The sequence below is a fragment of the Hyla sarda genome, chromosome 8, assembly GCF_029499605.1.
Source record: "Hyla sarda isolate aHylSar1 chromosome 8, aHylSar1.hap1, whole genome shotgun sequence".
Lineage (NCBI taxonomy): Eukaryota > Metazoa > Chordata > Amphibia > Anura > Hylidae > Hyla > Hyla sarda.
Window position 1 is genome coordinate 101248856 of NC_079196.1, and position 14127 is coordinate 101262982.

Sequence of the window (14127 nt, forward strand, 5' to 3'; positions counted from 1 at the left end):
ATAAGATCTATGTATCTGCATGTTTGGTGCTAATTCCGTAACCAAAATATCTCAACCAGTGGGGGAGATTTATCAAAACCTGTCCAGAGGAAACGTTTCTGAGTTGCCCATAGCAACCAATCAGATTGCTTCTTTCATTTTTCAGGGCCTTTTCAAAAATGAAAGAAGCGATCTGATTGGTTGCTATGGGCAACTCAGCAACTTTTCCTCTGGACAGGTTTTGATAACTCTCCCCCTGCTCTGGATATAATATATATCTCAACCTTTCAAATAAAGTATCTGCTGATTTACTCTTTTATACTTGTGATCTAAGTTTTTAAAGGGTATTCCCATCTGGACATTTACAGCACATCCACAAGATGTACCATAAATGTCCAATAGATGCAGGTCCCACCTCTGAGGACAGCACTTAAGGAGTTTCTACCCCCCCCCCCCCCCTCTCCCATCAGAAAATAGCTGAGCAGGCTGTTTTACATGTGTGTATAGCTCCTATTGACATTAAGTAGCTACCTATTGTTAAAATCAAGTTTTTATGTTAAAAATGTTCTGATGATTTTTTTAAATGTAAGGCAAATATTGCATTGTCTATGTTTCATTGTTTTAGAGAGCATATCCACTTGGTTATGTACGTAAAGTTTAATTTGTTAACTGTTCATGTGACATATATGTGCCTTTTTTTTTTTTAAACTGCATTTTTTATTAAAGAATTTTCATAAAGACAAAATCAAGCAAAAACATAACATTCGCAAACAGGAACCAAAGTCCATAGCAGGCATATCAGGAGCGAAAAACAAGCCAAAAAAAGGCCAGGGTACACAAGCATTTGCAATATAATTACAACAGTAGCCCCCGACTCCAGAGCATATATGAAAGCTATAACAAATATAAAAATGACGTAACAAAGAATTCTTACGAGCGGACCCATAAAGGTCATAAAACAAAAAGGGAGAAGGCAAAGGAACACAAACAAGGAGGACACACAAACTAACACCACTGAACACAGCCACAAGAGGGAAATAGAGAAAGGAGAAAGGAAAAGAGAAGAAAGGAAAAGGCATGAAGAGAGAAGATGACCACGGTTCCCTGACCGAGAGAAAGGAAGAGACAGAGTTATTCAAGGAGGCCGTCAGGTATTCCAGAGAACGGATCTCCCTTATACGAGACAGCAGTTCAGACTCAGAGGGAGGGAGAGTCCTCTTCCAGTTTTTAGCTATAAGAGTTTTAGCCGATAAGATAATGTGCATGCCAAGTTTAAAAAGCTTGGATGGGACAGCTGTAGGGAGAAAACCATAGGATCCAAAAGGGATCGAAACTCCCAGGACAGTAGACAGCAAGCCAAGCACAGCCTTCCAGAATCTCTTAAAGGAGTACTCCGGCGCGCACTTTTTACCTTTTATCCCGTCCGGGCTGCAAAATAAAAGAAAACACACTTTCTCTTACCTGCCAACGAGCCCCCGGAGCTCCGGTACACTCCAGTACAGGTGTTCAGTCCCCGGGCTGTATTCTTCTTACTTCCTGTTAGCCCGGCAAGTCACACGGAGCTTCCGCCTATCACCGGCCGCAGCGATGTCCCGCTGCGGCCGGTGATAGGCTGAAGCTCCGTGTGACGTGCCGGGGTAACAGGAAGTAAGAAGAATACAGCCCGGGGACCGAACACCTGTACCGGAGTGTACCGGAGCTCCGGGGGCTCGTTGGCAGGTAAGAGAAAGTGTGTTTTCTTTAATTTTGCAGCCCGGACGGGATAAAAGGAAAAAAGTGCGCGCCGGAGTACTCCTTTAATAAGAGGACAGGACCAGAAGATATGAAACAACGTGCCCATGCCCACCCCGCAACGCCAACACTGAGGAGGGATGTCGGGATTCAACCTATTGAGTGATTCCGGAGTATGGTACCATCCCATAACCAGTTTGTATTGAGCCTCCTTATAGGCAGTACACATAGAGACCTTAAAGACCCTTTCCCATATCACCTTCCACTGAGGGAGGGTGATAACAGTACTAAGCGCTTCCTCCCATCGGTTCATATATCGATGGGACACCAGAGCGCCCTCAGAAGGTTGAAGAAGCAGGGAATAGATATCGGAGAGGAGACCCCTCGTCTGAGACCCACCACGACATAGTCTCTCAAAGCCAGTGGATAAGGAGACTACAAGGGATCTCAGTGTAGTGGACATGAAATGCTGCAATTGTAGATAGTGAAAGCACTCAGACGAGGGGAGACCCCAACGAGATTGTAGTTGATCAAATGGCAAGAGAGTACGCGAGAGGGGATATGTGGCTTTTTTATGTACCTATCTGTGCCTCACTGTGCCACTTTCATGCTAAAGGATAAACTTTCAGGCTAAGTTTATATCACGCATGGGCTGGTTTAGTTTCTAACAGACTTCAGCATCAGATAATGGCATAGAATATATGAAACCGAGGCAAAAACTTGCCCTAGACAAAACCATGCTAATTTTAACAAAGCAAGAACATAGTGAGCAAGGTGCAAGCAATTATTCCTTTTTAGTGCATTAATCCACTCATTTAGAAGGGCAAGATGACCAAGAGTTAAACGACCACACATAATTCATAACCAGAGTAACGTTATTATATATAATTCATACATGGGTCAAACCATTACATATTATTCATAATACTTACCCTGCAAATCACACTGTAGCTCCAGTTGAATGTTTTCCCAGTCCCCCAATTTCTTCTTTCTGATTCCTAGACAATGTGGAAGCAGGACTTGCCTGCTCAGCCAATCGCTATCCAAGATGAAACACCACTGTGGCTAGTCATTTGCTGAGCAGGCAGGTCTTGCTCCCACATTGTCTAGGAATCAGACAGAAGAGGCAAGCATAGGGGAACTGTAAGGAGACACAGTGGGAGTTGTGGGGGACCAGGGGTAGGAAAGTAGGATTTTTTTTCCCAACAGTCCCATCAATCATTTTATAACACCATAATACCCCTTTTAATCTCAGGTTCCCTTTTATAGCTACATGCTACATCAGACTAACCTCTTGTTTTGGCTGTTCATTCAGATTAAGATCAGAAATGCATATTTCAGTATTTTCAGTCATAAGATCTGAAAAATAAATAATTGGATGGTAAAGCTTGAACAAAACCAACCCCACATTTAATTCAAACACATATAACGAATTTGCAGTTAAATCCTCTTTGTCAGGTTATGTCAGAAACCAAGCCTTGATAACTTTGAGGTGTGCGATCTTGCGATCTTGTTCAAATGGCCAATGACTTTTCTCCTAGGATTTCCACTTGATTGAAACCACCTTGCCGTCAACACACTGCAGGTTTCCAGTACCAGGGAAAGCAAAGCAGCAGCTTCGAACAATCAACATGCTTGACTGTAGGCAGGTTCTTCTTGACGGCATATGCTATATTCTCTCTTCATTAGGCATACTGCTAATCCATAGGCCCGTAGGTGTGAATTTGGCCATAAAGACCATAAGAGTTTAGTATGCTTTAGGAACAAAATTTTGCGGCCCGGGCAGGTGATTTCATCCGGCATTTAGCCCTGCTTCCAGTCTTCCGGCAAGCAGCGCTAAATGCCGGAAGAATTCAGAAGCACACACTGCTACTGTACCTATATCTCCATGTTGCGGCCTATAACGAGCCTTCCTGGAGGGATGCGCGTGATTGGTGATGTCATCGCAGCGCAGGACGCCGTGATGCTGACGTCCTGCGCGGCGCATGTGATGTGGTCACCTAACGTACGCATCCCTGCAAAGAAGGCTCATTTTAGGCTGCAGCAGGGAGATGTAAGTACTGCAGCTGTGAAAATTAACTTGCCTAATTACTTGCCTAATAAGGGAGGACCTGCTTATCACCAGGGGCTAACCTATCATCTTCGGGGGCATAATTGTTTAAATAGGAGACCTACCTGCCGGGGATAATATCTATCTAGGGGCCTGTACACCTATTGGGAACCCCTACCTGATCATCAGGTAGAGCTCCCCAGTAGGTAGACAGGCCCCCAGATAGATATTACTCCCATCAGTGATGGGGATCGTATCTATCTGGGGCCTCTATACCTACTTGGGAGCCCTACCGGATGGGGTAATATCTATATGGGGGCCTGTGTACCTACTGGGGAGCCCTACCTGATGGGGGTTATATCTATCTGGGGGCCTGTCTGGGGGCATTATATGAGAGGGAAGCATGATGGGGGCATTATATGTGAGGGGCTCATGATGGGGGCATTATATGTGAGGGGCGCATGATGGGGCATTATATGTGAGGGGCGCATGATGGGGGCATTATATGTGAGGGGCGCATGATGGGGGCATTATATGTGAGGGGCGCATGATGGGGGCATTATATGTGAGGGGCGCATAATGGGGACATTATATATGAGGGGCGCATGATGGGGCATTATATGTGAGGGGCACATGATGGGGCATTATATGTGAGGGGCGCATGATGGGGGCATTATATATGAGGGGCGCATGATGGGGCATTCTATGTGAGGGGCGCATGATGGGGCATTATATATGAGGGGCGCATTATGGGGCATTATATGTGAGGGGCGCATGATGGGGGCATTATATGTGAGGGGCGCATGATTGAGGCATTATATGTGAAAGGCGCATGCGGTCCAGCCACACCCAGCCTCTACCTCCGGTGGCACCCAGATAATTTGAGTTTGAGACCCCTGCTCTAAACCTCTGTGTCTGTTGTCACCAAATCTTGCTGCAGGTCTTTTGCAGTCACTTGAGGGATTTTGACCACATGGCTCCTTAACTCAGGAATCTGGTAGCAGTCGATGACAGCTTCTTCTTTCTGCCATCTCTAGGTAATGTAGCCAGTGTTCCTTTAACTTTGATCTTGTGCACTATGCTTCCTTTATCTCTAGAACCATTAATTGCTGCGTTTTTCTATACTTTGCCTCGTTTGTGCAGGACAATGATCTCAAGTACACTTGATACAACTAATGAAGTTCCTAATGCTTGAGATAACACCTGATTTGCAAATGTATGCTCTTACAGTATAAGGGATTATATTTAAGAGTTTTGATCATTGTTAGACTGCAGTAGTATCCCTTCCACGACAGATGACATACATGTAGGTCATGTGCGTGAATAAGAACCATAGATGGCAGGTGCCGGCTCTTATCAGTAGCCAGCATTTACTGTTAATGACCAGAAGAAGTTGTGCACTTCTTTTCAGTCTGACATTAGTGCTCTCTGCTGCCACCTCTGTCCGTATCAGGAACTGTTCGCAGAAGGAGAGGTTTGTTATGGGGATTTGCTTATGCTCTGGACAGTTCCTGACACAAACCTAGGTGGCAGCAGAGAGTACTGTGGTCAGACTGGAAGTACTGGAAGCGTAATGGGGTACTCCACTGGAAAACATTTTTTTTTAATCAACTGTGACAGAAAGTTAAAAAGATTTGTAAATTACTTCTATAAAAAAAATTCCAATCCTTCCAGTACTTATCAGCCGCTGAAAACTACAGAAGAAGTTATTTTCAAAATTCCTTTCTGTCTGACCACAGTGCTCTCTGCTGACACCTCTGTCCATGTCAGGAACTGTCCCAAGCAGTAGAGGTTTGCTATGGGGATTTGCTCCTACTCTGGACAGTTCCTAAAATGGAGAGAGGTGTCAGCAGAGAGCAATGTGGTCAAACAGAAAGGAAATTCAAAAATAAAAGAACTTCCTGTGGAGCATACAGCAGCTGATAAGTACTGAGATTTTTTAATAGAAGTAATTTACAAATCTGTTTAACTTTGTGGCACCAATTGATTAAAAAAAAAAAAAAAAAAAAGGTTTCCAATGGAGTAACCCTTTAAGATTTATAAAATAGAAGTAATTTACAAATCTGTATAACTTTCTGGCACCAGTTGATTTGAAAAAAAAAATCCTCTGGAGTACCCCTTTAAAGTATATTTTTTCTGTTTTGTGGCAATATAAGTGGTGTCATTAAAAGGTAAAACTAGTCCCATTATAAAAAAAAAAAAAAAAAACATCATATGGCCCTGTAGATGGAAAATTGAAAGTGTTATGGTTTTAAAAAGGCGAGAAAGTTAAAATGCACAAATAAAATTTGGCTGTGTAACCAAGGGGTTAGAGCAATGTTTTCCAAACAGTGTGTCTCCAGCTGTTGTAAAACTACGACTCCCAGCATGGATATCCAGGCATGCCGGGAGTTGTAGTTTTTCAACAGCTGAAGACACTATTTGGAAAACACTGGGTTAGTGGGTGTTTACACATTCAGGTTTTTAAATGCAATTATTAGCCCCTCAAAAAGTATCTGCCACCAAATAAATTTTTCTAAACTAACGCAGGCTTTGTTCCCTAAATACTCCAAACACCCCTTCCATCCTTAAAAAAATGTCAGAGCTTTACAAATCCCTGTATCTTACCTTTATTCTTGCTCGCATAGTGCAATCATCCAGCAGGAGAAAGCAGGTGTTTCACTTAAGCCTGCTGGGGGACCACTTCAACCCAATACTTATTTTATTACAAAATCTACGGCAACCCCCCCCCCCCCCCCCCCCCAAATAAAAAAAATATATATATATATATTATTTGTGGGGTGAAATAAAAAAGAACAAGTGCCATTTAGTACATTTTCTGGGCTTCCATTTTTAAACAGTGCACTTTTCGGTAAAAATTACACCTTATCTAGGTCCATACGGTTACAAGGTAACTACATGCACCAAAATTAGTATGCTGAAAATCCTCCTCATCTGACCCCCTATAACTTTTTTTGTACTTTTCCGTTCTTTTTTTTTGCACCGTGATCTGTAGTTTTCATTGAAGATTTCATTTTTGTTTTGATGGGACTATTCGATCACCTTTTATTCATTTTCTTATGGCATATGAAGTGACCAAAAATGTGCAATTTTGGACTTTGGTATTTTTTTTACATGTACGCCATTGACCGTGCAATGTACGCCATTGACCTGTACGTCCTTTGTCCTTAACCTCATGTCATAGTGGGTTGGTCCCGGTGGCTAATGAAGGCCAGGACCCTGGGCTAATAGCTTGCGGCACTAATCGTTGTGCCGCACGCTATTGACCCTTTATACGTGTTGATCGACGCATCTAAAATTGAAAAAATTGCATCCAGGCAGCTCAGTCGGGCTGATCGGGACCATAGCAGTGAAATCACGATGTCCCGATCAGCTGGGACACGAGCGGAGGGTCCGTTACCTGCCTCTGGCATGTCCGATCGGTGATTGACTTCTCCATGCCTGAGATCTAGGCAGGAGAAGTCAAGCCCCGATAACAATGATCATCCGCATATAGGGCTCTGCCAATGATCAGTGTTAGGAATCATAATATAGCCACTAGAGGGGGCTATAACATAGCAAAAAAAAAAGTTGGAAAAAAAAGTTACTAATGATGAATTAACCCCTTCCCTAATAAAAGTAAGAATCACCCCCCTTTTCCCATAAAAAAAAAAAAAAAAAATGTTTAAATAAAAATAAACATGTGCAGAAATGTCCAAACTATAAAAATATATCGTTAATTAAACCACACGGTCAATGGCATACAAGCAAAGAAATTCCAAAGTCCAAAATAGCGTATTTTTGGTCACTTTTTATGGCACAAAAAATGAATAAAAGGTGATCAAAAAGTCCAATCAAAACAAAAATGATAAAACATACAGATACAGATCATGGAACAAAAAATGAGTCCTCATACCGGCCCGTACACGGAAAAATAAAAAAGTTATAGGGGTCAGAAGATGACAATTTTAAATGTATACATTTTCCTGCATGTAGTTATGATTTTTTCCAGAAGTACGACAAAATCAAACCTATATAAGTAGGGTATCATTTTAACCGTATGGACCTACAGAATAATGATAAGGTGTCATTTTTACCAAAAGATGCACTACGTAGAAATGGAAGCCCCCAAAATTTACAAAGTTGCATTTTTTCATCAATTTTGTCGCACAATGAATTTTTTTTTTTTGGCATGGATTTTTTGGTAAAATGACTAATGTCACTGCAAAGTAGAATTGGCATTTGGGCTGTTTACATTGTTTCTGGTTGATTGTTTTTGCAAACATTTGTATGTTTGTAAATTTAGCACATGAACTTAATTTACTGTTAAGGGTTAAATAATGGTTGTAGTATAGTTAATGGTTGTAGTACGAGTTTGTAAGACCTATCAACCTGATGACACAGTGTGAATAACAGCTATTGGTGGTGGCCATAACTCCTTTAAGGCCTCATTTATAATACTTCTGTAATTGTAAGTATTGGCAACTTATACAGTAGCATACCCACTAATTTTGTTGGGCTAATCATAGTCTTCTAGAGACTACATTTCCCAAATACTGTATATACTTTTTTGCAGGACTTAACTATCCGTAAAAAAAAAATGTATAAGCTTGTGAAATAGACTAAACAAAGTCACTAGTAGACTACTTTTGGTCTATTAAAGTCAATATGCCTGTTGCAAAGGTGCTTCTTTCTTTTTCTCGGTATCCTGACATATATTGTTGACATACATGTTGTCATGTGAATGGGGCCTTAGATCTTCATTTGTTTTCTTACAGCTTTACTGCAAGGATTTATTTAACATTTTAAAAGCCAAAGATGTTCCGAATAGCTCAGCAGACTATTTTAGTTAATGACAATTAGGCCAGCTTCAAACTATGGAATCTTCAGCCAGATGAAATCTGGACAGGGATTTGGAGTCTGCGCAGAGCACTGAATTAGTCGGCGCTAGGACCACACAGACATTGCCGTCCCCATAGACGGCAATGTCTGCGGAGCAGAGATCCGCCAGAATATTGAACACGTTCAATGTTCTGGCGTAATTTTTCGGGGGGAAAGACCGCCCCGTAAACTCTGCAGTGTGCACTGTGCAGCAGAATTCCATTGCTAGCACTGGAATTTCCAAGTGGAATTTTTAAATGGAATTCAACTTGGAAATTCTGTAGTGTGAACCCGGCCTTAGTCACAAATAATCTTTATATTTATACACTACAATGGATGAAACACTTGTTATGCACATATTAATGTGTAATGTGAAAATACAGCAAAATATAGAACTTGCTGAGGAAATGTGAAGTCAGTAATAAATAAATTACCTTTTTCTTTGACTGTCTCGGTCACATGCTGAAAATATTCTCTAATACTCTCCTCTTCTTTGTCTGAAATAAAAATACTCTTGTAAATATGCTACAAATGCAACCAATAGCTAAAATTACATTCTGCTCATACAACAGTTGGGAACTATGTCAGATGTATGGACCTGTAAAAAAAACAACAAAAAAAAACTGACTTTAACATCTTATTATAATCACATATGGGACAGCTACCGAAAAATGGGAACTTGGCATATGTCAAGTTGTTGTTGAAGTCCAAAGAAGGACCCTTTGTTTCCTTTGTCCTACTGTCCAATCTCTCTTATCAATGTGGACATTAAAAAAGCATATAAAATGTTGGCCGACAGACACAGTGAGTTCCTACCGGGCCTCCTTGATTCCTCTCAGGTTGGGCTTGTTCATAACAGTCAGCGGTCAACTGGCTCGGGATGGTGCTGGACTATTTTGGATACAGAGTTCATTTTGAACCTTCCTCAATGGTTTATATGCACCTCCGAAGGCGAGAATACATCTTGCTGCCTGTCTTCCCCTTTTGCTCTGAATCAGGGTACTAGGCCAGGGTACCCACTGTCACCTCTCCTCTTTGACCTGGCATTGGCGCATCACCTAGAGCATTCTCCTGTTTTTGAGGGGATCCAGGTGCATGATCAGGAAGTGAAACTCATGCTATTTGCGGATGATGTACTTATATTCTTTGCATTCCCTGCTAAACATTTGCAAGGCCTGCTCTAGGCAATTGCGTTCTTCAGCTCTTTCTCAGGTTATCAAGTAAATGTATCAAAAAATCAGGTCTTGAAATTATGCATTTGGAAACTACATAGTTTCTGGGAGTCCGTGGGGTTTAAAAGGAGTACTCTGGTGGGAAAAAATGTTTTCAAATAAACTAGTACCAGAAAGTTATACAGATTTGTATATTTCTCCTATTTAAATTCCTTTAAAAGTATTCTATTTATTTTCTATTTAAAATGTAATCCTTCCAGTACTTATCAGCTGCTGTATACTACAGAGAAAAGTTGTGTAGTTCTTTGCAGTTTGACCACAGTGCTCTCCGTTGACACCATTGTTGGTTTCAGGAACTGTCCAGAGCGATAGAGGTTTGTTATGGGGATTTGCTTCTACTCTGGACAGTACCTGACACAGACAGAGAGCAGACTGGAAAGAACTACAGATTTTAAAATAGAAGCGATTTACAAATCTGTTTACATTTCTGGGACCAGTTGATTGAAAACCCCTTTAATTTTGCAATGAGTAATCCTTTAATTTTGCAGTAATGAAGATAAATATTACTTAACAGGGTGTTAAAATTGGCAGAGGTACCCATTATTTATGCAAACTGATTTTTACCTAACTACCTGATAAGATCATAGATTAGTTGATAGAGTGCCACCTAGTCAAAATGAATGGCTTTTCGAAACTTCTTTACCCTGTCTACACTATCCTTGTCCTGGACACATCCCTGTCCTGTCCTGGACAAAAACCCAACATATTTACTAAGGTTTCCACTGAAATTGTGGTGGATTTGAGCTGAGGAAAACCCCACAGTTCAGAGCATATGGAGGGGTAAAGGACCTAGAACTGCTCTTCAGAGGCTAAAGCTCACAAAAGTTGCAGGTTGGGTGAATTTTCCTTTATTAGCATTGAGACAGTGTGTCGTGTCTCCTCTGCCACATCTTGGACTGGATACACCAATCTTGCTTTCATTCCAACTATGACTTGGAAGCAGGATTGGTGGCTCTATGGAATCTTCTTTCCTGTCTCCATACCCCTATTTAAGTTCTGCCACCCTAATTATGTCAATCTCATATTATTAGAGACACAATGTTGGCGTGGAAGAAGGTGAGGAAGGCCTTTTCTTATTGTCATCCAGAGTTTTAGCAAGGCAGAGATAATAGTTGCTTTAGGGATTGTAGGGAGAAGGGGATTGCCAGGGCGGAACCCCTGTTTCATGCCACTAATACAAGTTGACTCACTCCAGGGGAAATTTGTAATAAATACTTGTCCACTCACAATTTTCTTCAAATTGGACAAGTGCTCTCATTCTGTAAAAATAAATTGGCGAACCTAAGCTAAGAAATCCTGCCTCATAGTTTTAAAGGGTAACTCTCATTAAAACTAATTTTTGCTATTGCACTCCTTATGGTAAATAAAAAAAAATTCTAATATACTTTGCATAAAATAAATGAAGTTTTCTATGTTTTATTTGTGCTTAAAAAAAGATCAAGAGCACATTTTCCCCCCCATCTCATCCACAGACTTTTGACCAAAGTCCAAACACAGAAAGTCCAGCCTGGAGTGCTGAGGGGGGGGGGTCCAGCCTCATCCAATCATAGCTCCTCTCACACTTAACTGCCATATGCTGTTGGTTGGACACCCCCCCCCCCCCCCCCCCCCCTCAGCCCTCAAGGCTGCACGTCCTGTGCTTGGGTTTTGGTCCAAAGTCTGTGTATGAGATGGGGGGGGGGGGGGGGAATGTGCTCTTGAGCTTTTTTTAAGCACAAATAAAACAAAGAAAACTTCATTTTTTTAAACAAAGTATATTAGAAATATTTACCATAAGAAGTGCAATAGCAAAAAAATTTTTAATGAGAGTGCCCATTTAAGGATTTCTGGGAACTTCCCAGCATAGGGTGTTCTTTTCAACTATCTACAAGATATTTAACGATTACTTCCTGTAAATACAGAAAGAACACATTTTTAATAAATGTGGCACTAAGGTTCCTAGAGATAATTTGAGGACAGAAATTCTAGATGGTTAGAGCAAGGATCAGTACTCCATAGTCTGTAAGACCTAGCGTGAGACCTTCTTTAAACTAATGCACAATCCCTATTTTGGATTTAAATGGGCGCTGTCAATTAAATAAATTGCTGTTATGTCACTCCATAGCAAAAGTTAGGACTATTTGTAATATGGTTCTATTACAAAAACTGCTTAGTTATGTAAAAAAAATAAAAACTTTATATCACTACCACTATGGGTCGTTAATACTATAACACACTAACCTGTCACTTGTTTTCAGCAGTTTGGGTAACGGCGGTTCAGCATAGCCGATACCCAGTATGATCATGCAGCTCTGTGCTTGATTCGCTCCTGGAAGGCTAATCTGCATAATAAGAGCAAGAGCACAGAAACTAAGGCTATGTTCACATGGCAGAATTTCTGCTATACTGCTCAAAAAAGCAGACTGATGATTTTTCGCTGTTTTGCAGAATTTGAGCAGATTTCCAGCGGAATTTCTGTGGTTTCAAAACACAAATTCTGCTCAAGTTCAGAGTCCCATGAACTTGAATGGGGATCTGAACTGAATTCCCAAAGATTTGAAGACATGTCTTATAATTTTGTAGGATTTTCGCAGTAGCTGAAATTCTGCTGTGTGAATGGAACAGTGGAATCCACATTAAAGATAATGGTCCTGATTTACTATTGTAAACCTGACATGTTTTGTCGGGTTGTGCACCAGAAATTCTGTCTGCGCCAGAAATGGGAGAAAATGGGTGTGGCCTCCGGGAAAGGGGAGTGGCTACAGAAAAGGGTGTGGTCCCCACATTTTCACAAAAAAACTACATATTTACTAAGGTTTCTACAGAAAATGTGGTGGATTTGAGCTGATGAAAACCCCACAGCTCTGAGCATGTGTGAAAAAAACAAAATGTAGGGAAGAGTGCAAAATGTAGGAAAACCTTAGTAAATACCGTGAAAAAATTGTAGGGGCTTAAAACGCGAGCAAATTTTTTCGGTCGTGTGAACATAGCCTAAGTGCGGCGCCAACAGTGAGGACTGGCAGCAGCATGTGTGTGTATACAACAATGCCTTGTTAGAGTAATAACAAGGCTGATTGATGGCTCCGCTCTGGTCTGGAAAGTGAAGGTATGTTTACACAGCGAAATGTCAGTGCGGAATTCTGCAAGAATATTCCGCACACACATATTATTAAAGCAGAGTCCAAATGATTTCAATGGGATTCTGCTGCACCTTTCACATGGTGGAATTCTCTGTTCTGGCGTCCACAAAAAGAATAGACTTGTCTATTCTTTTTGCATATTTTGCTTGGAAATTCATTGCCATATATGAGATGGTGCATTTCTGAACGGTCCTAGCTCCCGCCGGATTCTTCGAATATGCGGAATGTCTGCATGTGTTTTCTAGTTTTTTTTTTTAATACCATATGAAAGGTACGCTTTAATTTGACAGCTTTCGAAATTCCGCCAGAAGAATTGAATGAGACCGTTCTTTTGGCTGCATAATTTCAGTGTTGGAATGTCCAAGGCTGTGTGCACTATGTAGCAAAATTCCATTGTCAGCAATGGGATTCAGCTTCCCCTGAATTTCCAGCCGATATAAATGGAATTCTGATTGCAAATTCTGAAATATGAACCTTATCTCTTGTAGAGGCATCTGGACTCATGTCTGTCCCTGCTCTCATTCATGTGGTTCCGTTGGTGGCAAAGAGCGTTCTTTTGGCAGATTAGTTTAAACTGAATACACCAGAGCTTGATCGAGTTGTGACGGAAGGCTATTGACAGGCTACATGCAGAATTACAGAAAGAGACTACTGCGAAAAACTGTTTTCTGCGCATGGAAACAGTTCCTGATTAACCCACTAAACACCTGATCAACTACAATCTATTGTTTTTCTATTCCGTCATACCACCTGGTATCTGAGAGTTGAGTGACTCACCGGGCCCTGAGATTGTGGTCTTGATTTGGTGACATGGGTGGAATTCATGAATAGTTGCATGTAGTAAAAGGGTTTTCTCATCTGTTTTTTGGCCTTTGCTTTTGCGGTAATGCACTGTAGTTATATAAAGTAACACAGGCTTTAATAACTTTGGCGCATTTTCAGACTCACCTGAGAAAGCTCTGCGGTAACATCTGATTTTGTCTGTGTATGAAAGATTTTCTAAGTGTGGTAGCTGTTTGCTTGAATTGCATCTTTTCAAACAGGAATGCGCCCAGTAATTGTGACATTTGGCAAAAGTCGCATATCATAAATCCCCTGCCACTGCACAAATCAGCCTAGGAAATCCTCTATGATACGAGATTGTAAAAAGTCTTCC

The 14127-nt window shown here is 41.1% G+C and overlaps 1 protein-coding gene across 3 annotated transcripts in view; it reads right to left on the reverse strand.

Moving 5' to 3' along the window:
• The window catches only part of CASP10 (caspase 10), a 73472-nt gene that overhangs the window by 18577 nt on the left and 40768 nt on the right, over nt 1-14127 (reverse strand). For all 3 annotated transcript variants that reach the window (XM_056534121.1, XM_056534122.1, XM_056534123.1), the window contains 2 exons: nt 9055-9117; nt 3002-3069 (listed from right to left, as the gene is read on the reverse strand). In XM_056534121.1, coding sequence (XP_056390096.1) covers nt 3002-3069; nt 9055-9117 — 131 coding nt within the window. The remainder of the gene's footprint in view (nt 1-3001; nt 3070-9054; nt 9118-14127) is intronic.